We start from the raw sequence: 24,440 nt of genomic DNA, 5'->3' as shown, positions 1-24,440 counted from the left end.
GGTTCATAATTAGCAAACCGTTTCAAATTCTAGTTTGCATTTAGAAAGCTATAATCCAGAAAAACAGAATAAAATCCTAAAGAGTTTTTGAGTATAAATTTAAATCTAATCCAGACCGGAGATGGGTTGTATTTTCTGGATTAGTGTTTCCTGTTGGCATTAAAGATATTGATTAGAGAGAGCAAAAGCGAATTGCCTCACTGCTCAGGGATCTTCACACTTACAACACGTGTGCATGTACAAAACATACATGCCCGAAGGCATACAGTACGCAAAGACATACAGTACCCACAAGCAAGTAACCGCTAAAGACACTCCCAGAGCTCTTACGTTGTCTCCTTGACTCATCTGCAAGTGTTCCCTTGCCTTTATTGATCCCTCCTAGATTAATGCAGCACCCAGAGGAAATACATACACGTTAATCACCAGCGGTAATGAAACAGCTGCTTTTAAGTTCAGATGAATTGTGTAACTGTCACAGTGGCTTTCAAATCATCTGACGAATCATCTGAATATAAATATTCAGAAATGAAAATGACAATGATGATCCACTCTTTGATAGTCCAAGTGTTTTTGTTTTCTGATCAAGACGATCACACTTGATAGGTCACCAATTGAAGAAGGAAAAATGGATTCCTCCTCCTTTTCACATTCACACATCTGCACAAAATGTGTCTTCTGCATTTAGAGCAGACTCTGGAGTGTTTTATGTTTTGATGCTTTGGTCCAGGACACTCAAGGTAATTGACAGAGCACAATATACGTGAATTGATGCTGTATATTAGCGCTGGTTTTGTGGAATAGAAACCCATTGTAAAATTGTCACTTCGTTCTACATCAAATTCACCTGTCCATCGATTTTCTATACATTTAATGCTGGTAGTCAGGACATAGGCTGGAGGCAAGTCCGCAATGATTTAGGAAGGGTTGCACGTTGATGAATGTGAAGAATGAATTGATTGGAAATGGATCCCATGAGCATGAGCCATTTTGTCAGCAAGGTTTGGTTTCATTTTTAGCAATCCAAATTCATGCTTCACACATGCAAAGATTTAGATGAATGGATTGGCTTCTCTGTCCGTTGGTATTCGGCACCTGCACCACCACACATCAGAATGCACAAAGTAATTTTTCAATAAAGGAATAATAATAATAATAGAGGTTTTTCTTCAAATATGTTGGAATGATGTAACTACGACCGTTTTCAACCCTGTCCCAGGTTTTAACTTTTCCTTCAGCAACATTTGAATGAATTCATTTTTAAACTATTTTGAATGAATAATTCATAGTCAGCCTTTCAACAAACCAAAGCATGTTATGTTGAAAAATGAAATCGGGGAAAAAACAGAAGAGTAAAAAAAAAAAAAACTCTTTGCACTGTAATTCACGAGACCGATGATGATACTGTCATGGAAAAATGAGTTTTACTCACCCAATTATCTGCTTTAAGAGGTTTTGGCACCTGATAATACGGATGGCAGGAGCTCATCCTTTCAGACCAAGCTGTAGCAATGTAGTGTAATAAGAATATGAACTTGTATTTTTTTTTTATATTAATAAAATGGTCTCATCATAAAAGCCAAAATACCCACTAAAGAGGATGTTTTTGTTGTTGTTGTTTTTTAAATGAAACGAGCATAGTGAATTTCAAAACAATGAGAGACTTCAAGTTATATTTTGGAGAAATATGCAATTGAGGAAATTAGAATGAGAAAAAAAATATTTTCTCCACACACTCAACGCATGAATTTTTGGAATATGTTGAAATTGGAAGAAAGGTTTACTTTTTGTGCCTTGAGGCTTGTACTCAGGGCTCCCCACGCTAAATAACTGAGGCACAACACGTGCTTCGCGGTCAGCCTTGTCTCTTTTGACACCAACAATGTTTTGAATGGCCATCATCCTTAGAAAATAACAGAAAATATCTGAAGGGCAAACAGTGTTTTTCACTTCTACCCACACACGCTTTCAATTTCAAACTGCAGATTTTAAAAGTATATCCAGGAGTCCAGTCAGCTCAAAAACTATTTAGACAGTATCGGGGTTTATATGATCCAAGTGAATCAACTCAAGTGTCGACTTTCAGCTTTGTCATTTGCCATTTAGGAATTACAGACATATGGCGTCTTGTAGGTCAACTTCAGTTTTTAGGGAGTATTTGGAGAGTCTCAAAGAGATCAGTTGGCTAGGTGAAATGTTTTCCCTTGTTAGTTAAGAGGAATGAATCATGTACAAGTCTGAAGTCGATAGCAGGTATCCAGTTGGAACATGGAAATAAAATCTAGGAGAGGCAACTAAAACAGAATTGTTTCCTGGGTTGAGGGAGAAAAAAACTAAAGTCAAGAATAGTAAAGCGAAGGCATAGTGGTATTGCTTCCATAATTTACACTCAAGAACCACAATAAAAGTACATAAAGAGGGTAACTAAAGTAACATTCAAAAATAGAAAAAGCCAGAAACTGGCGTTGTGAGAAAATAATAAAAAAATAAAATATAAATGCTCTTGAATCAAATTTATTAGGACACATAAGACCAACCAAATTGAAGAGAATGATGGGGAGAGGGAAAACCAAAAGCAACAGCTGGTGTCGCGTGCAGCCTGGCTGGAAGTGGGACTGCGTCAGTGGTGTTAATTGATGATGTGGCTGCTGATGCAAAGTGAAGGCCTGGCAACAAATCACCAGGGAGGATATGGAAAATGGAACATGGGACTAGTACGTCTGCATCACAATAAAAAAAAGGTCTAAATCCCGACTCGGCCCTCTTTGTATGATGTTACTTAACCCTTTCTTTCTCTGTTCCCCTCTCAATTTGCCGCATCTCCCACCCCCCACTCTTTCCCCTCTTGCTCCCAAAGGTGCAGCCAATGATGCCATTACATCTGCAGTAATTATTTTTAGTAGCAGTAATATCAATCTGAAATTACGTCGCACATTTTTATACACGCACCACTGCTTTCCACAAAACCGGAGACACTGGAGTCGTATACACACGTACGCTCTCCATTACTTACTGGGTCTCATTCACTTATACAAATGCAAGCAACATGCAAGCTCCTTACTGAATGTCCACGAGCTAAAATTCAAACCATTAAACAAGATTGTGTGGCAGGTGCACGCGCTAACCACATAAGCGACATTAGTAGCAAGGGACCTGGAGAATATGCCAGCTGACTGTCTGGAAAGGGCAGAATATTCCCTGGACTGGTCCACCGTCAATCACAGGGCAGAGATCGAAAGACACTCATTTACATTCATCTGACTCTGAATTCATGTTTTATAGACAGAAGTATTTTCAGCACAATAAATAGAATTTAAAGAACTGAAGAGTAACACATAAAAAATTGGTTCATTCAACTAGCAAATATTTTTTTTTTTTTTTTTGCAATAACCAATTTTAAAACGTTCATTAAATGATGTGACCATAGGGCCCGAATAGCTTCCGTCTGGAGCAAAACGTTTCTATGATAAAAACTTTGTCTGCACAAAGACCAAAGTCAGAAATATCTTAAATCATCTCGCCTCTGGCTTGTGACTTTGTGTACCCGCCAAAGTTACATATTGGCGCCTCATGCCCAAGGACTTCATAAACTAAGAATAACAGTCAACTGAAATAGTACATGCTCACTTGTCTCTTTAAGAAAAATTACAACTTATCAAGCAAGGTGATTTATTTTCATCAATGTCACAAAATACGCTGCCAAAATGGCATCCTGGTATTTACAAGTGAGCAACGCCACCGCATTTAATGGGACAGCTGGTGAGAAGGTGAGGTATTGTTTCCCTCTTTGGGGATGCACTGAGTAATTAGCGGTAACCGGGGAGATGCCAACCTCTTTCATCCCTCTTCAAACATCCACCTGACCACAACAGATGCCAAAATCACGACAGTAACATTCCCCAGCACATTGCAGGCTGACAATAATGTACCACTGCTGTTACAATTGTTACCCCACAGCTTAGCAAAGGGTTTAAGAGGAAATTAGCTCACAATTACTAAATGCCACTGGAGAACACAGTACGTAAAATGTTGTGGAGAGGCGACGGCAAATAAATTACAATAGCAAATACGATTTAAAAAAACGTGTTGGTTACATTCAACAAAGCTGTCCAAAATTTCAGGCATTTCAAACATTGACATTGCTAATTTATTCACGCAATCCAGATCTTTTATTCGTATTTTTGTCTCATCTGGAATTGTGTAGCTCACAGCGCCCCCTGTGGTCAATAACATAGCGCAAACGTGTGCCCTTAAGTCGCCAGTGATTTACGACCAGCCGTGGCAGGCGTGCCATGGGAAATGATCTAATTTCAATTGGTCAGAAAATGATTTGCTAGCCATAAATATTTCTTTTTTTCATTTATTTCTTCTAGCGATGAAGTGATATGCTGAATGAATAAATGTGTTTCCATCAGATGGAAGAAGGTATGTACATTAAAACTGCGTATCCACCTGTTGCCCTTCATATAACAGAATAAGTCACAGCTCTCCTGCGAGTACATTACGTTTTTGTTCAACTAAACAGGACCAAATTTCACATTAAAGAAGTCAATTATTTTTGTATTCCTACTTTCTTGTCACTTTTTTGCTCGGTAATGTGCCGTGAGATTCTACTGTGACATGCGTGTATCGCCTCAATTAAATGTGAAAAATACTGCCATGCGGTTCCTTTGCAATTTGCCTGCAATTAGAAATAAATATCCCCAAGCATACCGGTTGAGAAGGCTCTCATCCAGAACAGGGTTGACATTTACTTTTGGATTTAAGCAAATAATTTCACCATACTCTCAAAGTCACATCAAATATAACAACTGAAAAGCAGCTATCAGACATTCCGACTGCAATAAGATAAATACATGAGTTGCTTCAGAACACCGCTCAAGTCACTGCAGTAAAATGGCGACCTGAAACGACACACATTTCCAGCAGATATAGTTAACAATATGATACCAAATAGGATCTATTGGGCAAGGAGGGGCAGAACAGTAAGCATTCTGTGGGGGAGAACTTATCTAAATTTTCTACCCTTTCCCACGTCCTTTTTTCGTGTATTGCTGCCAAAGTATTAATAATTAATGAGGAAAATTCTGTGCCGTCTGGATGAGTCATACTTTCAGCTACTTGGTTCCCCAAAAGCCCCATAGGTTGGATTAACACTGACGGAAATCCGGATTTTTTTTTTTCTTCATATCCTGAAATGGAACAAGCATGAATGTTTGATTGGTGCCTAAAACAGGAGAAACCTTTATACCTGTTGGATAAAAGATTTGTGGCACATAAAGCGTGAGTCAAAGAGGCATTGCAGTTAAAGCTTCCACAAAACATGCTCCAATTATCGCATTTGTAACCTCGCCAGGGGAAATATTGTGCATTTTTGCACTTCTTTTGATTTCATTTACCATCAACACTGCATAGGAGTGTGATCAAAATAAAATGTGGGGACACAGTGCAAATGGGTGCTTCTTTTAATACGTTCATATTGACATGATCATACAAGAGAAAATTAACCGTTATACAGGAGATTTATGACTGATAGAAAAAAATGGTATTTATTATACTTTCCAAGTTACATTCTACTCATTTGCAATGGCAACAAACAGTTGAACGTCATCAGTTTAACTTAACAACACGTTTAAATAAAAAACGCATAGAGTTAAATCAATTAATTTTAAACTGCATCGTTTCTTTCAACACTATTCCCTCAAACTTTAAGAAAAACAAACAAAATTTGAAGCCATTCCCTACTTGAGTATTCCCTAATATTGCACATTGTCTGAAGATATGACTCTGTCCTTATCTTAAGTGCGCACATTTTTAGAATATCACCACTGCGATATTAACCATCCAGAACCTTATTAAGTTTAATGCACATTTATTTTGGTTGCATAAGTTCATAAGAAACCTTTTACAAGATGCTGTGGTGGGATGGGGGGGGGGGGGGGTGTAAGAATGAGGAATCCGACGGAGCTTTCACAGACTCCGCCGGGCTTGTCGTGCGTAACAACACAGATCACATTTCACCATAGTTCATCATGTTAACTTGTTAAGCAAACAGAAAAAAAAAAAAAAAGAAAACATTGAACCAAATCAACAGTCACTTCTACCTGTGACTTGTATTAGCTCTGATGTAAGTTAGTTCCTCTCAGGGCACTATCCTTTGTTTAATAATACCGTAATCTCTTTAAATAACCCCGCATAGAAAAATAAACTAACTATGTTTTTAAATTCTTTTTTACTAGGAATTGAGAACTGACAAAAGGTGACAGGCTCATCACTGATTGAGTCATATTAATGATCCATCCCTTTGACATTTCTGGGCCGTAGTCTCTTGATGATAATGTTCCGGCAAGCAGCATGTGTGTGTGTGTGTGTGTGAGTGTGTGTGTGTGTGTGTGTATGTGTGCATATGCAGATGTTTGTCAGTGTATTTTACAAACCAGTCCCACAGATACAAATAATGTAAGACTTACAAAATAAATTCCAAGTTACGCTTACATGGCAAGCAGCTTTGTACTCTTTTATCCTTGGGTTTTTATTTTAGGAAACGTCTCTTGACAGTTGAATTGCCGATTCGTTTTCACCCAAAAACATACATTTGGAGAAATAGTAACTTGTAGGGGGGGGGGACACAACTCCATTCAGAATACACGATATAGATAAACATGGCTCTTTACACAAAGAAAAAAAGTCATGAAATTAACGTCTTGAGAGTTTTGCAGTTGCCTTCGGATGAACGCAAAACTGGAGCCATTTTGAGGAGGTATCCTGCCATGAGTGTATAATCCTGACAAAATGGCATTGAGTCTGCAAGCAACCCCAGAGAGTTTCCCCCATGAACAAACAAATAGCCTTACAAAGTGAAAAAAAAGCAAGGTAGAATCTGCTGAGTCATTCTTTGTAACTAATCCCAGAAATTAGTGTTATCAGATATCTGTACAGTTAGGATCCAAGAAGGATACGTCTGAGGTGCCCACTTTTTTTTTTCCTGTTTCCACCCTTCTGTTATGAAAAGAGGGAAAGCAGCCTCCGAGGTATTTTCTCAAGCACTGTTTCCACGATCATTTGAGTTGATTGTGGCAAAAAAACTCAAATGAAATAACACCAGAAATAAAAAGTCACCATTTCCATAGCAGCAAAAATACTAAGACCGTCGGGTTGTTTGTAGGCTGTCTCGTGGTGTCTAAGTACGATTCATACATGTGGCATGGATGATCCGAATGTCTTTCACTGTAAAGTGTATCCTCGTCGATCCATGTAAAAGCTTTGTAGTACGGAGCCATTTTGTCCATCTAAGCACTGGTCATTACCATTTTCCAGAAGGCACTTTTTTGTTGAATGTGTGTGTGTGCGAGGGAGTGTATGCGCACAGCTGGCTGCAAAGAGAAAAGGGAAGACAGAAAAGAAAAGGGTTGGGGGTTACATGATGCGTGCAACTAGAGGGGGAGAAAGCAAAACAAAAGCCGATCTGTGTACCCGACGCTGCCGTGTTTGTATGTAATCACGGCACTGAATCAAACGTGACCGTTTCTACATTTGAGTCAGTGCGGTCTGCTCCTCAAGCACCTGAAGGTAATCAGGTGTTCCTTGGAGCTTGGCTTTCAGCTCATAATACTCACTTTTTCTTTGCTCCACCACAATCTTACTGTGGTTCCCACCTATCAGCGACGATTTCTTCATCTTTCTATCAAGTGTTTTCTCCGGGTAGCGGATTTCGTAGGCGCCCATGCCTATGCTGTTGAAATCTCTCTTGCCGTCCAGGAAGTTCTGGAGGAACATGCTGGGCTCTCGATTCGGGAGGAATTCCTCAAGCTCGTCGATTGTGCTGAGCCGCTTGTTGCGCTCCAAGGTGGAAAGTGCGTCTTTATCCTTTTCGGCGCTACTTCGAAGGATAATTTTCTGCCTTTGGGAGTCGGCAAACTTGAACCCCGCGTCCATGTCCGACGAACGCCCGATGCCGCACGTGTGGCTCTTGCCAATGTGTTCAATGGTTTGGGGGATAAACGTTTCGCCTCTCAATTCGTCGCCCGGGACGGACCCTTTTTTGCCTGACTTGTGGCCGTGCCGGTGGAGCTGCAGCGACATGGAGCCGCACTCCTGATTCCCCAGCTCCTGCCGACCGGCAGGTTTCCTATTCCTCCTGAGGACAAAGACGAGAAGGCAGAAGGCCACAAACACCGTCAGTATCAGCACGACGAGGATACTCAGGATCATGATCGATAGAGGTACGGGACCTCCCGGCGGGGCTTTGCCAACTCCTGCGGGGGAAACTGACGTCAAAACCGGGGTGGCGCTGGTGAAAATAAACGGGGGCCGAGCAATCAGTTTTGGGCACAGGATCTCGTTTTTTAGCAGACGCAGTTCAATGTTGGAGAATTGCACGGGGGAGGCACATCTCACCTCTTTAGCTGCCACTCCGTCACTAAGCTTGTCTAGCCATAGTTTAAAAGCGACCAAATCGCAGGAGCACTCCCATGGGTTGCCCTCGAGGTCTATCTGGGTCAAAGAGCGCAGCTGGTCCAGGACACCGCTTACTGGCAGGGTCATGAAGTGGTTGTTTTTCAAATTAAGTTTGGCTAAAGAGACGCCTGCAAACACATAGGCAGGAAGACTCCGTAACACGTTATTGTTGAGATACAGCAGTTGCAAGTTTGGCATGGAATCAAACGTGCCTGCCAGAACTTCTTTAATGGCATTGTACTCCAAATACAAGTACTGTAGATTGGTGAGGCCCAAGAACATCTCCGGGTGTAACTGCTCGATCTGATTTCCATTCAGATACAGTCGTCTTAGATTAGTTAGGTTAGCAAACACACCTCTCTGGATGCTGATAATTTGGTTGCTGCCGAGGTGAAGCAGATCTAAACCTTCGAATCCTTGGAAATCAATCGGGTTTATGTCGCGAATGTAATTCCCGCTCAAGTGAAGTTTCTTGGCATTTGGCGGTTTTGGGATGAGATCGGCTAGATTTTTGATATTTCTCTCCTGGCAACTGACACTAATGCCAAAATCGGAAGGGTGGGTTTTACAGCTACACGGCTGTGGGCATAACATCGGGGGGCTCCGTGTCTGAAAGGAAACAATCTGGCTATTTCTTCCAAAAGGGGGTAAACCGGCTACAATTCCATTTCCGTAAATTTTCGACGAGTCTGTGGTTTTTGGCGATTTTGTGGTAATGGCCACCGCAGAAGTCGGGGAGGATGCCTGACCCGTGTCGGGGAAAGCGGGCGGCATTCTAACGTCAAAGTCACTTCCCGTGCCCATGGGGCAAAGTTCTTGCTTGTTTGTTTCTTTCAGCAGCCTCCCATACAAATCGCTTGGCGTTTCACAGATGGCCTCTCCGATGAAAATATTGTAGGGCATGTTTTCAAGCCATGCCTTGAGAGGCGCTAAGTCACACGTACAATTCCAGGGGTTATCATCCAACTGCAGCTCGACAATCCGTCCGATGTGCTCCAGAACACCCAAATACGGAAGCTTCTGGATCCTGTTTCCTCTTATATCCAGGTGTGTGAGGGAGGCGAAGCGAAAGATGTTGTCAGGAAGTGCCTGTATAAGATTGTCATTCAGAATCACCACTTTTAACTTGTGCAGTTTGTTGAACGCTCCCTTTTCGATGTACTTGATCAAGTTGTAGTCAGCTTGAAGGTACTCCAAGTTTTCGATTCCTAGAAAAGTGTCGGCTTGCAGCACCTTCAACTCGTTGTTGTTGAGATGAAGCTGTTTCAAGGCGCTCATCCCCATGAACGCGCCACCTTCAATGTTCTGCAGTTGATTGTTCCCCAGCTGCAGAGATACAGCATGGGTGAAGTTGAGGAATGAGTTTGGGTAGAGAATTATTAAGAGGTTATTTTGGAAGTTGAGGTGGTATAATGACGACACGGGCGGAATGAGTTGCGTCGGTCGATAGACAGTGATCTTTTCACAGTTCACGTACAGCACATTTTCCACCGACAAGCAGGAGCAGGCGCTGCAAGTCTCAGACATCAAGTCCGGAGCAGAAGGGTCTGCCATTGGGAGTCCATCTGACATGGAGGGGGGTGAGAGGGAGGAGCTTGAGATTGAAGAGCAAAAGGCTGCCAGCAGGAGAACGAGCATCATCTCGCCGATTAAAAATCCTCCCCCAGAAAATCATTTAGTAGCCTTTGGAAAGAAAGAAAGAAAAAAAGTCAGGTGCATGCACAAGAATACATGCCGCAAGATTTACACAAATACTGTCAAGGACATTTTCAATTTTACAGCCAAATGCGCTCTTGATTGATTGTAACATCAATTAATAAACGTTCTTACCCAGAAATATCAAATGAATAAAAATCTAATCAGATATTTATTTATTAAATTACCCTTATATTTTTCAATTCAATTACCCACTGGACACACAAATGCTTAAGGCAAAAAAATCAACATATGCTCAGGAAATGGAGAACACACCGGCTGTTGCACATAGGGACAGTTTTGTTGTTGTTGTTTTTTTTTTTTTTAAAGAAACGTTTTGGACGGCAGACCTTAAACCTTATCCATCATAATCAAAGTCAAACGACGCAGTTCTATAACGGTCTGGTTTAATGCCAGCCGCAGCTGCATATTGAGGTTATTTAGGAAACCATCTGACAGCATGCAGGAGAGTTGAGACGGTGTCTATTAATAACACTTTCAAAATGTTTTTAGAAATGTACGTTTGTTTTAAATAGTAGATTACCTGGGAATTGTTTCAGCTGAACAGAACATACAAAAAAAATGCATAAAAACAAATCAATACTCACCTAAAGCTGCTGTGGCAAACTCCTTTTGGAGACTCGGGCGGCATTGGTGGGCCGTGAATGAAGCGCTCCCAGCCGCGATGAAAAGACACATTTCAGGGAAGCAACAAGGCTTCCCCGCTCCTTCATTTCCATACAGACTGCTGCGCATCAACGGAAAGCCAAGCGCGCTGGCCTGGATGGGGGGGGGGGGGCTGCTAAGGAGACAGGAGAGCAGGGTGGGCTCCTATTTCACCCGATGCGTCTCTTGCCGACGGGCTGCGCGTGCTTAGAAAAAATCACCCTCTGCTTGCTGGAGTCCCAAGGTTGTCCCACCTCCATGAGAATGAGGGAACATTTACTCGACTCAAAAGGATAGAGCCAAATGGATTGCAGTCAGGCTGGTGAATTGCAACACAAGGGAGGGAGGCAGATTTTAGAGATCTTGATGGCGCGTCCAGCGACTCCTAGGCGTGGGAAGGTGCACAAGGTTGGTGATGCTATGCCACAAGTCAGCCATCCTTGTAATCGTATTATTTTGACAACTGGAGGGGTAATAAGAGGACTGTCAAAGCGGTGCGTCCGGTTCAGCCGCTACCAATGATCCCCTTAATAAACAGTGGTATGTTTGACAGGATCCGGAGTGCTGAAGTTGCGCACAAGGATATTCTTTCACGACTCAAAAGACAACACACTGCCATTCTCATTAGTGTATAGTTCTCCTGTGTGTATTTGAAGATTCATTTTTCCATTCGCTGCAAGAATCCCAGTTGTACTCATCCTTGAATAATGTCAATTTGCCGGTTGCAGCAGGAAAAAAATGTTTTGAGCTGCACAAAACGAAGAATGTAAAAAGTGTCGAGTTTTAATGATGGCACAAAAATAGTGGGCAACAAGAGCGACAGCACAACCAGCTGCGTAAAAAAATGAATAATGCAGTTATTCGACCGCTAGTCCGATGCGGTGCAGGTGGCCAGCAGCAAACTCTGCGCTTTCCATCATTTAAAAAAAAAAAAAAAAGGTAAAATCAACTCAGAGCAGGAAAGTTACGATCTCTACAGCTAGTTGATGCAGAGGTCGGGAGAAAATGGATTTTGCGTGTGTGTGGGAAAGAAAGAAAGAGGACAGAATCTTGTAGTTCCCCCTCCTGTAAAACAGCGCAGTATCCGTGTCAGGCGGGTGCTCGCTCCTTTCTCAGCCGCATTCACTGAGCCTCCGACACCACCAGAGCAGGATACAGAGACTGAGAGGGGAGGAGGGAGGGAAGGAAGGAAGGAGGGAGGGAAGGAGGGGGTGAGAGAGAGAGAGAGAGAGAGAGAGAGAGAGAGAGAGAGAGAGAGAGAGAGAGAGAGAGAGAGAGAGAGAGAGAGAGAGAGAGAGAGAGAGAGAGAGAGTACAAACGAGCGCACACAAATCTTTACTGTAGTTATTTATTATAGTTTTAATCCCAAAATGTCTTATATAGGCTCACATGCCTCGTTTGTCATTGTGTCTGAGATAAGCAACTGTCACCAAGCAGAAGGTGCAGGATTTGAAACAATTCGCCTGCCAAATTGCCCGCTTGGGTTTGAGTTGCGTAGTCCGGCCGTGCCGTATCATTTTTGGCATCCAATCGAAAGGGTGGGGGTGGAAAGGGAGGAGGGGGTACTGTTCGTGTGTGTGCATGGGCGGGGAAAAAAAGGATGCGAACGCGGCTGTGAGCCGCATTTTAAATGGAAGAGTTGGGTAGGAGGAGAGAGCGCTATTGTTCAAGAGTGCTGCAGTCAGACGGACAGAGAGGAGGTGGGACATCAGTCAGTCAGAGGCCTGCGCTTATTATAAGACATCGAAGAGGAGATGAATGGACTGGTGCAAGGAGTGCCTGAAGCGTCGAGACGTCTGCTTTAAATTTGCCCAAAGTATGCAAATCTAGTCATCTAATAATTCAGTGGTACAGTACAAAAGTCTCTGGCCAACGATACATTTGTTGTTTCGATGCCTACCAAGAACACTTAGATCCATCCATTTACATCCATCCGTTTTCTATTTTGCATATTTGGGTAGTTCTCAGAATGTGTGGTATGATTTGGTCAAACATTGACTCACTTCAAGAGTGATTATTTTCTTCCCTCCACAATTAATCGCAAACCTTTACCTGCAGGGATAAATTAAACTTTTTAAATAAGCCCCACATAATTGATGATATTTGCATATGGTCAGAATTGCTCGGGCAGAAAATCCAGCGGTGCCTATTAACCTGAGCAGGTACTGTTTACGACAGAACACGTTGTCAAGTTACCACAATACCGTTCACACCCCTGACTCTCCTGAGTGAAATAAAGAACTGATGAAGACATTCATCTGAAAAGCACCACTTTTCTTGAGTTTGTGTTGTAGTTTTGTTGATTAGTGGCCCATCAGAAATAGTGTGGTCATAATTTGACTGGTCTGTTCATACACGGTTTGTGGAGGATGGTAAACAAACAGCTAATTCTGTTCTGTATTCTGTATCTGGCCACTAAATTATTGTTGTACAGTCTCCAATGACTACTATGAAAATGTCATGAAAATAAGACAGACTCTGCACAATATGAATTCAAAATGCTAAATAAATAAATGCCCAATGCCTGAAGACACAAAGGCCCGAATGCCTGAAGACACAAAGGGCACACAATATTTATTTTCGTAACGCAGTTTGCAAGTTTTCATAGTTCTGTAAAGCACTTGTGAGCAAAGAAAACTTGACTAATTAAAATTTTACACGCATTGTAGGTTTACTGTAATGAGGAACGTAAAAACAAAAATCACTTAATTGTATTAAATAAATAATTCGTTGATCAAGAGATGCTTATAGGAATCAACCTCTGCGGCTTAAAGCAATTAAAAAAAAAAGCCACTTGCCTTGTCTGTGTGCAAATTATAATGTAAGAGTCCATGAGAATGTTGAAATTTGACTGTCTTGGACATGTTCCTGTTCTCTGGCTGTGACTGGCCGGAGGGAAGCAGGCCTACTACAAAATGAGCCAGACATTTGGCAAAGACTCTGCTTTCATCTCAGTTGCCGTTGACAGTCTTGCCATGTGGCTGAGACAACACAGGAAACCAAAAAAAAAAAAAAAAACATTCAATGTGTGTTAAATTGCATTCATTGAAATCTAACGAAGCATTTCACATGCATTTAGAAGGATTCTAGAGACTTGCTTTGTCATCAGTCACCTTAAATGTTGGGAATGTTCCTTTGGTGAGAATTTGGATCCCATTTGTTGCCCCCATCTGGTGAGAAAATTAAATGCATTACTTTTGTAAAATAGCTTTGTATTTCTGCGCAGGTCTGCAGAACCAACCATGAGTCTGCTGTTATATTAGTGTGCTTTGAATACATCTTACTTGAACTGACATCCTTTATTTTGCCTAGGATGTATATATAAAAATCACAAATTATATAAAATAATATAAATCATGTATTTGTTAACAGATGTAAAAAAAATCATAACCTTTGTGTGTGCTTTGACTACATCTTACTTCAGTGAACTGACATCCTTTGTTTTGCCTATGATGTATATAATAGTCACAAATTATATAAAATAATATAAATAATGTATTTTGTTAACAGATGTAAAAAAAAAAAAAAAAATCCAAACCTTTTTTGGGAAAAAATCATTGCATTACTCGAGAATGCCTTGGCAATAATAACTGAAATCAAATGTTTGTAGACATGTTGGAATTTTTGTGGGTTTTTTGTTTTTGTTTTTTGACTTGCCCACCTGAAAGTCTTCATATTGTCTGTTTTCATTTTTCAGGAGGTGGACTTGCTGGTGTGTTCCGAGGTGTTGTCCTGCTGTGCAATCCAAAAGCACTTAATTATGAGGTCACAAACTGATGGCTTTTTACCTGTGGAATTTTCTGATAGATATAGTCATTGTTGGATTAATCACAGCAAGTCATTCAGGTCCTGAAAGAGCAAAGAAGAAGAAGGGACCATCACACCATATTTTAATACTGGGATCAGAGGCGCTTTGGCCATTGGGAATTCCGGGGAGCGCCCCTCCCTCTCGGTTATAAAAGGGTGCATGATTGAACAAGTGGTAGGCGGAGCCATGACACAAAAGCAGGAAAAGGATTCCAACCAAAATACAAAATCAGACCTACACATTGTAGAAATAACAAAATACAGATGTATTTACTCAAAACAGTACACAAAGTTGAGGATAAAAACGGGAAACATATTCCTAATACTTGTGACAACATCCAATTGCAAAAATCCAACATTTCCTTTTTACAAGCTGCACCAATGATTGACGAATGGAACACCGGTGCAAAACAAGCAGACTCTGCACACCAATGCATACCTCAAGAGGAACATCGCACAAGGTAAATAACTGATTTCTTCCATGTAAAATGTCCTTATTCTGCAAGGGATGCATATGATTGCAGCTTTTCATGCATGAATAATAGTTGTTAGCATGAGGGCAAATCTTAAATTGGTTCACTACAATGTCTCTGATACGGTAAAGCACTTATTTAAAATATTTGAACAAGTAATTAACCTCGCGCCCTGCCTGTCCTGATATCTTCATCATCCACAAACACCGCCATCCTTTCCGCATGACGAGCCACAGTTTCTCAGCTGGCTAAAGATACTCCACATAATCCTGTTTTCATTCTAACATTCATAATGATGTAGAAAATGGTTTCAGCGAAAGCATGACCCAATTTCAGATTGCGCCAGTCCTGGCTGAATTATTGTCGTTATCAGCTCGCCGTGACAGCTTTAACCCCGATAGTGTCAACCTGTTTTGGGCAGAGTGTGGCCCATTACGCTCTCAAATGGTGATGAAAGGAAAATAAATGCTTGCAATGCTGGGGTAGTTGTACATAAATCGGCACTGTTTGATAGCTCATTATTAATTTAACAGCATGCACCGCAGTGTGAGGTGCTCGCCTATTTATTACAGCCGAGTGTAAAGAGTCTGCGGGGTCTTGCGCACGGAGCCACAGTGTATTGCAGGGAGTGCATGGAGACAGCAGATAAACATCTGCCTGGATGTATGACAGCGTAATTTCCCTCCTGCTTACCACTTTCGAGAATGTATCAGCAGTCTGGAGTAGCTCTTTGGGGTACGGTACCGCGATGTGGGCCAGGATTCAGGGGCAAGTTCATCGCATTCATCTCTAGGGACGTATTTAAAAAAAAATATTAAAAAAAACAGACAGAGGTTAATTGGGCGCCGGTACACCTACCAGTCTCAAAGGGCTGGACCTGGCTGCTTAGCATCAAGAAAGAAGAGCTCAGTTGTTTTCATGAGCGTGAATGCGCTTTTTTTATATTGTGTATGATCTGCATTTGTAGGGCATGTTTGTTAAAAATCCCATTAATGAGCAACTTTGTAAAAATTAGATGTCAATATTTGTGACAATTGATTAGTAATCATTGCGCTTTTGACAGTTCATGAAATTTTACATTGTTTTTACAGTGTTTGTAATTTGTCGACACCTGTTTTAGTTTTACAAATAGTCATTTGTTTACTCCTAATCCTGCCCAGTTGTTTGAATTTTTGGATTTTCATTTGAAACACAATTTGCGTACGCAAGGCTCTCTGTGATAACTATCGTCTTTCACAATATGGCATCCAAAACAAAAGAATACTCGATGGACCTGCTTGAAAAAACATAGCTGGAGCATAAAGTGAATATCAAAATTACAGCTTGTATATTTTTAGCACATTTCTTAAATATGTGGAATATCTCAAAAACTGAGGCAATGTCATTCGAGATTCAGTGGCATCAAATTTCAACAATTGCAACTTGTTGACCCTTGTTGCACATTACAGTATAATTGAAGCCTGCCTCAAAGATGGAATTGCATTTCTGCCATTGCTCGGAGCGTATGGTCTTCTTGCAGGATGGCTATGATTCACCACACGGATGCATGAGTCAAAGCAAGAACCCTTGCCTTGCCAAAAGAAAATGTTCACTCTAACCAGAGCCAAAATTACAGCAACAACATGTAGGAGGAAGATTTGGCTCATGGCAGACATGGACACCTTTGAACATCAAGGATCTCAACCTGGCAGGAGCCTGGAATGCAGTCAGTGCCGTACGCAATAGCTCAGTCCCAGGGCTGTGACGTATCATACATAATGTATAAGCATCTCTTGAGATTCCTGCAGAGACTCATTATGTGAAGAGGGAAGGTGGCCAAGAAAACATAAGGAGGATGCCTAGAGAGAAAATGTAAATGCAAGTGGCATCATGTGGTGCCATAATATTTCCCTGCTTCACATAGCAGCATAGTCTGCTCTAGAATTTGTCCTAAGTTCAAAATTAGCGACTGTTGGCAGAGTCAAAGAAACAGATGAAGCTCATGAAAAGTCAAATTTTTTCATCTGCTTGTGCTCCGAAACAGTGACATTGTCATATTTATAAAAGATGCCACTCGGGAAAACATTACTCTTGCATAATGTCTTACAGTCGTGCAGCCATCTGTAGTGTTGAATTAAAAATCCTCCCCAATACCAGGAAAAGACTAAGGCTACTAAAGATGACATCACACCATCGCCGTGTTTGATGAATGAATCTACGTGGCTGCTGCTAACACAAATGTCCACTTTATGCTTAAATTTTTTTAAGCAGGAAAGTCGAGTAAAAAGTCTCATACAAGGCGGAGTTGGACTCAAATTTGGATCTATGGCAGTTACATTTTGATAACATATTGGAAAACCTGTCAATGTGTGTGCAAGCTTAGACTTGACATTCGTGAAAAACAACAACAGATGTTATGACCGTATATGCAGTGGGATAGCTTAAGCAGTAATTAATTGGCCTGAAAACAAGACTAATGTGCATTATTTATGTCTCTTTTTTGTTGTTATTGTGAAAGAGCCCACCACTGAGGCTCAGTGATGCCGCTTGACTACGTAACTGCTTTAATTCTAATTCTGCATGCCAGTCACAATATGCGAGGAGGAGTGAAGCAAAATGTATACTTTTGCAGAGGATTAGTCTTTGATTACATTTACATGGTATTGTGTTGGGAATAACTTGCTGAAAATGGTTCATCCGACAAATGGCATGGCTGAGATTACAGTTATCACCGCAAAAGTGGCAAGCCAAATTGAGTGGTGCATATTTTACACACCTTGCATTTGACGGTAGCGAGCAAGCGATTGATTTGCATGCTAAACAACGTTTGCACACTCGACTTTTCCAAAGCCACATCTGATGTTACAACAGTGGGATTCATTGACATAACAATCAGCATCTATGCTGCTCGAGGGCTCCCTTGCATGAAACAAGACTCTTGAAAAAAGATTTCAGTAAGACAAGACATAAAGTGTGTAAAGTGTGCTGTATTTCTTCATCCTTGGTGATTTTGTGTTGTTTGTAAAACACCTGGGAAGCGTTTTTAAAAAGTTGCAATCCTGGCAAAAAAAAAAAAAAAAAAAAACACCTTCATTTAGACACCCAATAAGGAAAGAAACATCTTGGGAAATAACAACTTTTTTTGAAGACGAAAAAAAAAAAAACAACAACAACACAGCAATCATGTTCATATTTGTTTTAGCTGAGTAAAATTGCTTTTTCATTCTATAGTTGAGCACTTTCTCCTTTTGGGTTTACGGCATGCATGTAGTTTATCTTTCATCATTATCAACGCCCAAATTGTGTTTGTTTAGAATCATATTTATTTCCCATATAATCTTGCTTTTCTGGTTAGCCAATACTGCAATAAATCTGAATACCCCATAATCTTTTTAGTCATAGACTGATTATGCTGTGCGCAAGCAAGTTTACAGTACAGCATGAAATTTGCCGTAGGGAAAGATGTCACCGTGACAACAGTGATATTAAGGATTCAATAATTGATTTGATCTGGTGACTTTTTTCCCCAACCTAAAAAAAATCACATCTTAACCCCACAATAAAAAAATAAAAAAAGATCTATGTAGTATTCTGCCAACCAATCAGTCAGACCACTTGTAGCAAAGGAAGAAAAGTAACAATGATGCAGTATATTTTCCTCCTACTCCAATGTATCACAGTAACAAGAATGTCAAATGGACCATCTGTGTTAAATCCTGAAGTGCCAACGAGATTCTTATAGTGCCTTAACAAGAGGCGATAAAAGATGCTCAAATACTTGTTGAAAATGAAAGTGAAGCAAAGCTGCTGACAAATTAACACCGAAAGGTCAAATTCTTTGCTTTCCTTTAGCGTTGAACAAGAAAATGACTCATGTTTTACATAAAGCAAAATATCATTCATCCTAATTATGTTGTCAAATTTGACTAAAGGCCGTTTGTTAATGAAAAGCAATTAAGCATGTAGATTCAGATGCATTTCGAGTTTACCAAAATACTATTGGCTAAAAGTGCGATTAAAACCCAAAAATTAACAAACGGTTTGCATAGCAGTCTAAGGGCCAATGAGCTGGCGCTGAATAGTGATTCACCCTGTGAGTGGGAATGTCTACAAAAATTGCCTACTTTTACTGAGATCTCAGTCACCTATTTTAGAGCGAGAGACAAACCAACACACCTCCAGAACAGAATTCGGACAACTGTTGCATTCCATTGACGTAGGCTGGATGAATGCAGACTGGATGAATGCCATAAAGAAAAGAGACAGGCATGATTAACCCACTAGTCAGTCATGTGATTTAAAAAAGAATGAACTGAACTCCGCCATGCTCCCGTTTCCATTTGATGTATTCTTCTGGGTGGCACTACTGAGTGGGAGAATTCACAACTGTGCCGTCACATTTTTTCCTCTTCTCATTCCCTCTTGTCAAACGCATGTCACTACTGTCTTTCATTCGTGTGTTTTGATCCCAACGGTGTTGACAACTGGTCCCAGTCATCAGTGGGCGTCTCCACGTGCTGTCATTTCGCTGGAACGCCATTTATTTCCCCCCTGTGACAAGTGTCTTTTCTTCAGACCACCCCCTCAAACCCAGCTCTTATTCGCTGAGTTGTTTTTTTTGAATGGTGGTGCTCACACTATGTTAACATGACAGTAAATTTCTTCAAGGTTAAGTCTTAAACCAACAAACCCAAGACTATTAAGACACTTGAAATCAATTCAAAGAACTACAAATAGTCACGTGACAGTTAACGTTGAATATTTTTTTTCTATATAATAATAATGATTATTATTAATACCAGTATAAAAATTATTAATGGTATTAAAAAAGCATTATAATTAGGGCATTTTATGTTTTATTGAGTTATCTTTGTCTGGTACAATTATTTGATTACCTTAAAAAAAAAGTGGGGGAACTATGTCAAAAAGTATTTGAGAAGATGGCAAATACTTTCCCACGACAGTTTATTTGTATCACAAAAGTTGTTTTGTTTTGATATGCATTGGCAAATCTGAAATAATCTCTCAATTTACTGATATTCAAGCAGGCACTTTTGTTTTTCCATCCAGGGACCTTTTGTTCTTGTGCTGATACATTCTATTTCACGCTCCTGAGGGAAATATTTCTACTATGATTCTATTTTGTTTGCTTATTTGTTTCTTTCGGGTATGCCCTTGAAAGAGACGGTGTGATTTTCTGAGGTTTCATCTACAAAGTATCATCCAAACAAAGCCTCTTGTCAACAATTTGGAGGAGCAAATTGCTTTTATTTGACATGCATCTGCCTGTTAGTATGAGTGAGAGTCAAAGTGAACAAGTAGCATAGTTTGAAAGAAAAAAGGGATGATGCCACTCTCGCTCCTTCCTCGACATTTAATGAACACATTTTGTCAGACTGCATCAGTATGACGTATGACCAACCATGATTTAACCAGATTTGAGAACACATTTTGGAGATTTACAGTAGCTGAGAAGCATTTTTTACGCTCATAAATCCAATTTAAAAACGTCTTCCCTCTGAGCTGCTGAAGCCTTCTCAATTACTTTTGGACTTTTTCAATGTGTGCTATTAAAGAAGCATAAGGTTTATGACTTTAATTCAAGAATAACGTTAGAACTTTTTTTTTTTTAGATATTATTTATGTTTTGACCTGTAGTTTTTGTTGTTTGGTCAAGTTGACAAAAATGAACTTAACGTCAGCCAAGCCAACCCTATTAGTAACATAATCACAGTTTTGATTTCAAGAAAATATTAAATATAAATCACTTTTATGTGATAACCCACCAACCTTATGTATTATTCCATTTTCATCTACTCAGCGATGTTTTTATTCATCTGTATTTGGCAGGCTTGTTAAAAACACTCTTCTGTGCACCGTGTTTAATTTAGAGACTTTCTGGATAATGCTGGAAGATGAGTTGGATGCATTGCGGGTTTAAACTAAAATAAGCAATGCGAAAACATTTTAGGACTTTCGCTTTTCATGTCAGTTTGATGCCTAAAACACATCAAAAAGCGCTGGTGCACTGATGTACTTTTCTTCTCATTGTTCTTTCCTGTCTATCTTAATGCTCATACTAGCATAGCATATTTATATGTAATGCCAAAGATGAAGAGGCGTGCGTCCAATGCTAAGGAGAGAACACAAAAACATTTGGCTTTCACAGATGAGATGCACAGCCTTATCCCAAATAAATGAATACATTTGCTGTTTTGATTCAGCTGCTCATTGATTTCACGCAGAATATCATTGACACTCGCAAAAGCAATTGGCTTGCGCAACAATGATTCAAGCAGAGAAACTTTTTTTTCTTCCACTGCTGTGACACAAAACTCAAAGAGGACATGCACTAATATTTGCATACGTTATGGGCTTGTCACCCAAGTTGATGGATGGCTTCCTCGAGGCTCCCAATGGCAGGCTCATCCCTTTCAAAAGTATCATTGCTTCAATCAGACCCTTATTAGTGACTGTGTCAGCTTGAATGCATCTGCATGTACACGTGCAACAAGCCTCTCGTGTTTGTGCGTGTGCATGTGTGAGTTTGTGCGCGTGACATAAAGAATGATTGAAACTGTGTGCAATGTGGTGTAAATAAGTGTCTTTGAAGAGACTCCGTATTGTGCGCACACTCCATATATCTTGTTAACCGGCAAAGCTTTGAAGACGAGGTTATTTAACTTCCAAGTGAGCGCATGCTTGCACTCAAACATACATACTGCACAGTACGTGACTGGATTCATGATAACAACGACACACTCATAACTGATAGGCTGCTGGTGTTTGAGTCCGGTTTATGAGTCATATTGCCATTAAATTAGCAGCCTGACAGTAAAAATGCTGTCAAGTTGTATTTTCTGACCTCATATTAAAAGCTGATCTTCAATCTTTTTTTTCATTTGTTCATACTTTCCACCTTCGTGTGACGCTCATTGTGGTGTGGATGAAGCTTGAACATTTTCAGTGGGGTGACGCAACAACTCAATAATTGGGTGAATATTCTTAAACCAATGTGCAAGAAATGTGTTCCAGCATTTCTCCTCAAACCTCCCAAGAAAGAAAGGTGCTTCGTATCTAATCACTCCGATACATTCATGCTTTTGCAAACCTTATACTTGTTTACAAAATTTGAAAATCCAAGACATGAGTGAAACGAAAAGCAAAGTGTTTTTGATTTTGTAAAAACGATCAAAGGAGCCTTTTTTCTTTACAATGGGGCTGATTAGGAAAACAAAACAACAATGATTTATGAGGCACTCTATTAAAGTTTAATGGTTGTCTAAGCTGTCCAGTTTTATGAACAATGTGTTTTTAAGTGACAGGTTGACAGATTCTTTTGTTCATGTGATTCATCATTGTTTGGTGCTCAAGACAATAATAAGATGACAGTGGTCAGATCAACATGGCAGAAACAAAGCTACACTTGTTTGTGTGTTCACACAAACATTATTCCCAAAACAAAAACCACACACGTTTAACCATTGGCATAAAAAAAAAAAAGTTCTTTAATTTTCTAAATCAAAATATGACTCTTTTAACCTCTAGCATTCTTTCTCTGATATGATTTACGCATATACTGTCTCGGCTCACTTCAATCAAATGTGGGTGGCAAAGAAACATTTCACCATCCTCGGTAGAAGATAAACGTTTCATTCTCATCACGATTCTTTCACCAATATCTGAGTCATAGACAAGCGAAGCAACCATTAGTCTAACTCTAATGCCGAGGAGGACCATGGAGGTCATAAAGTCTGTCAGCTGTCATCATCCCACTTTGCAGATACGACTGAGTGAGCAGCAACGCGTTGTTGATTTTCTTTTTCGATTGGTAGGAAGTCAACAGGTGAGATGCTCGCAGCGAAGGTTACGCTGCTCGTTTATACTCAACCTTTAGCTCATCTCAGCCTGCGGCCCAGGCTTAATTAGAATGCGTTTTAAATATTGATGAGACTCGTTTTTCCCTAGCTGTAGACCACACATTGAAATTGGAGAAGAGAAGAGGAAATTTGATGACGGCAAACACACACTCCGACAGCTTCGAATTGGCTTATTCATTAATTAAAGTCGGATGGATATCGGAAAAGAAGCCAGATATGCACAAAGCTAGACTTTCTTCATTTTTCACAATTATTGGAACTGTAAATATGTCCATATAAATGCGTGTTTCAAATAATTTTGTCAATATTCCTGTCAATGTCTTGTAGAAAGCAGCAGCACACTGTATATTCTGAAAGACAGCTGGTTAGCACACCTTCTTTCCTCTTCTGAAGTCTGGAGTTTGATTCCTGGCTAAATGTTTGATCTTTTGTGCTTTGGTGGGTTTTCTCTCCTTCTGGTTTCCTGCCACATTCCAAAATGATGGATGGATGAATGATTTGTTTTTCAAATATGCAACAACAATACAATGGCCATACAACCTCATATACTGCCTTTTTTTTGTCAGTTGATAGCTACACATTGATACCAAAATGTGCTTGAAATTTCATTTGAAACAACTGCTGCAGTCAAGACCCTTTGAGTCTTATCGATTGAAGAGTGGAACAGGGAGCAATGCGCGTCTCTTTCTGTGGCTTGTTTCTTTGCCACAAATCCCAAAAGAGCTCTAACAACACGCACTACCAGCCCTTTGAACAATGACATCCAGGAAGCTTCCTTTTTTCATTAGTCTGTGAAACAATGGGACAGAGAAAGGGGTTACCAATAAGCTGCAAAAATAATATCTATCTGTGTTTTCTAGACAGATCTTATTTTTCTAGGTTCCATTTGAGTGACCGTTCAAACAAATCCATTTTCATCTTGTAAAATGTCTGCAGGTGCCAACAAATGTAAAAGCAACAGGCCACAGCAAAGTAAGCCGAGCACCATCTGCGATTGTCAACCAGTCAATCAAAACATGAAATAAGACAAACAGAAAGAATACAAAGAAAAACGAGACATGTAAAACAGTGTGACTGAGTAATGATGAAGATAACATGACATAGATTGCCATTGCGAAATGACAAATAATATCAAAGGCTGGGACGTATGGTCTAAAACAAAACAGTAGAAGGGAATATGTAAGAGTAAACACTCACACACAGTATTACTGGAGATCGTATCTCAACCTATCAGCAGAAAAAAAAAGAAGTCAAATGTCAACTGTCATATAACAGAGATGGGTCGATTTTGAATAATTACAGTACTGCTTTGAGCAAAGAATTTACAAACAATGTTAAATCTGTGTACTTGATTCCCATCAAAGAATTTCAATTTGCTTTCTCTACTTTCTAACCTTCCAGATTTCAGTAATGCTGCATGAGATCCCTTTTTAAATCTTACCTCAGGGCCTTTCTATGAGATATATCCATGTTGTCTCCATGC

At 40.1% G+C, this 24,440-nt stretch overlaps 1 protein-coding gene and 1 long non-coding RNA gene across 3 annotated transcripts; both read right to left on the bottom strand.

Moving 5' to 3' along the window:
• Window positions 1–5,447: 5,447 nt before the first annotated feature.
• slitrk4 (SLIT and NTRK-like family, member 4) lies at window positions 5,448–11,979 on the bottom strand. 2 transcript variants are annotated; one of them, XM_049742050.2, is made up of 3 exons: window positions 10,761–11,978; window positions 7,617–10,140; window positions 5,448–7,373 (listed from the first exon to the last, which is right to left on the bottom strand). In XM_049742050.2, the coding sequence occupies exons 2-3, from the start codon at window positions 10,096–10,098 to the stop codon at window positions 7,225–7,227; spliced, it is 2,631 nt and encodes an 876-aa protein (XP_049598007.1). In that variant the 5' UTR covers window positions 10,099–10,140; window positions 10,761–11,978; the 3' UTR covers window positions 5,448–7,224. The 2 variants fall into 2 exon arrangements, with proteins under 2 accessions (XP_049598007.1, XP_049598015.1); XM_049742058.2 differs by having other exon boundaries at window positions 7,222–10,140; window positions 10,761–11,979.
• Window positions 11,980–12,202: 223 nt separating this feature from the next.
• LOC125981971 (uncharacterized) lies at window positions 12,203–14,925 on the bottom strand. Its single transcript, XR_007486220.2, has 3 exons — window positions 14,480–14,925; window positions 13,932–13,988; window positions 12,203–13,799 (listed from the first exon to the last, which is right to left on the bottom strand). It is a non-coding gene; the product is annotated as an uncharacterized lncRNA (long non-coding RNA).
• Window positions 14,926–24,440: the final 9,515 nt, after the last annotated feature.

Source organism: Syngnathus scovelli, chromosome 1 (genome assembly GCF_024217435.2).
Source record: "Syngnathus scovelli strain Florida chromosome 1, RoL_Ssco_1.2, whole genome shotgun sequence".
Lineage (NCBI taxonomy): Eukaryota > Metazoa > Chordata > Actinopteri > Syngnathiformes > Syngnathidae > Syngnathus > Syngnathus scovelli.
Note: the sequence above shows the minus strand (reverse complement) of the source record. Positions and strands in the feature narration are given on the sequence as shown.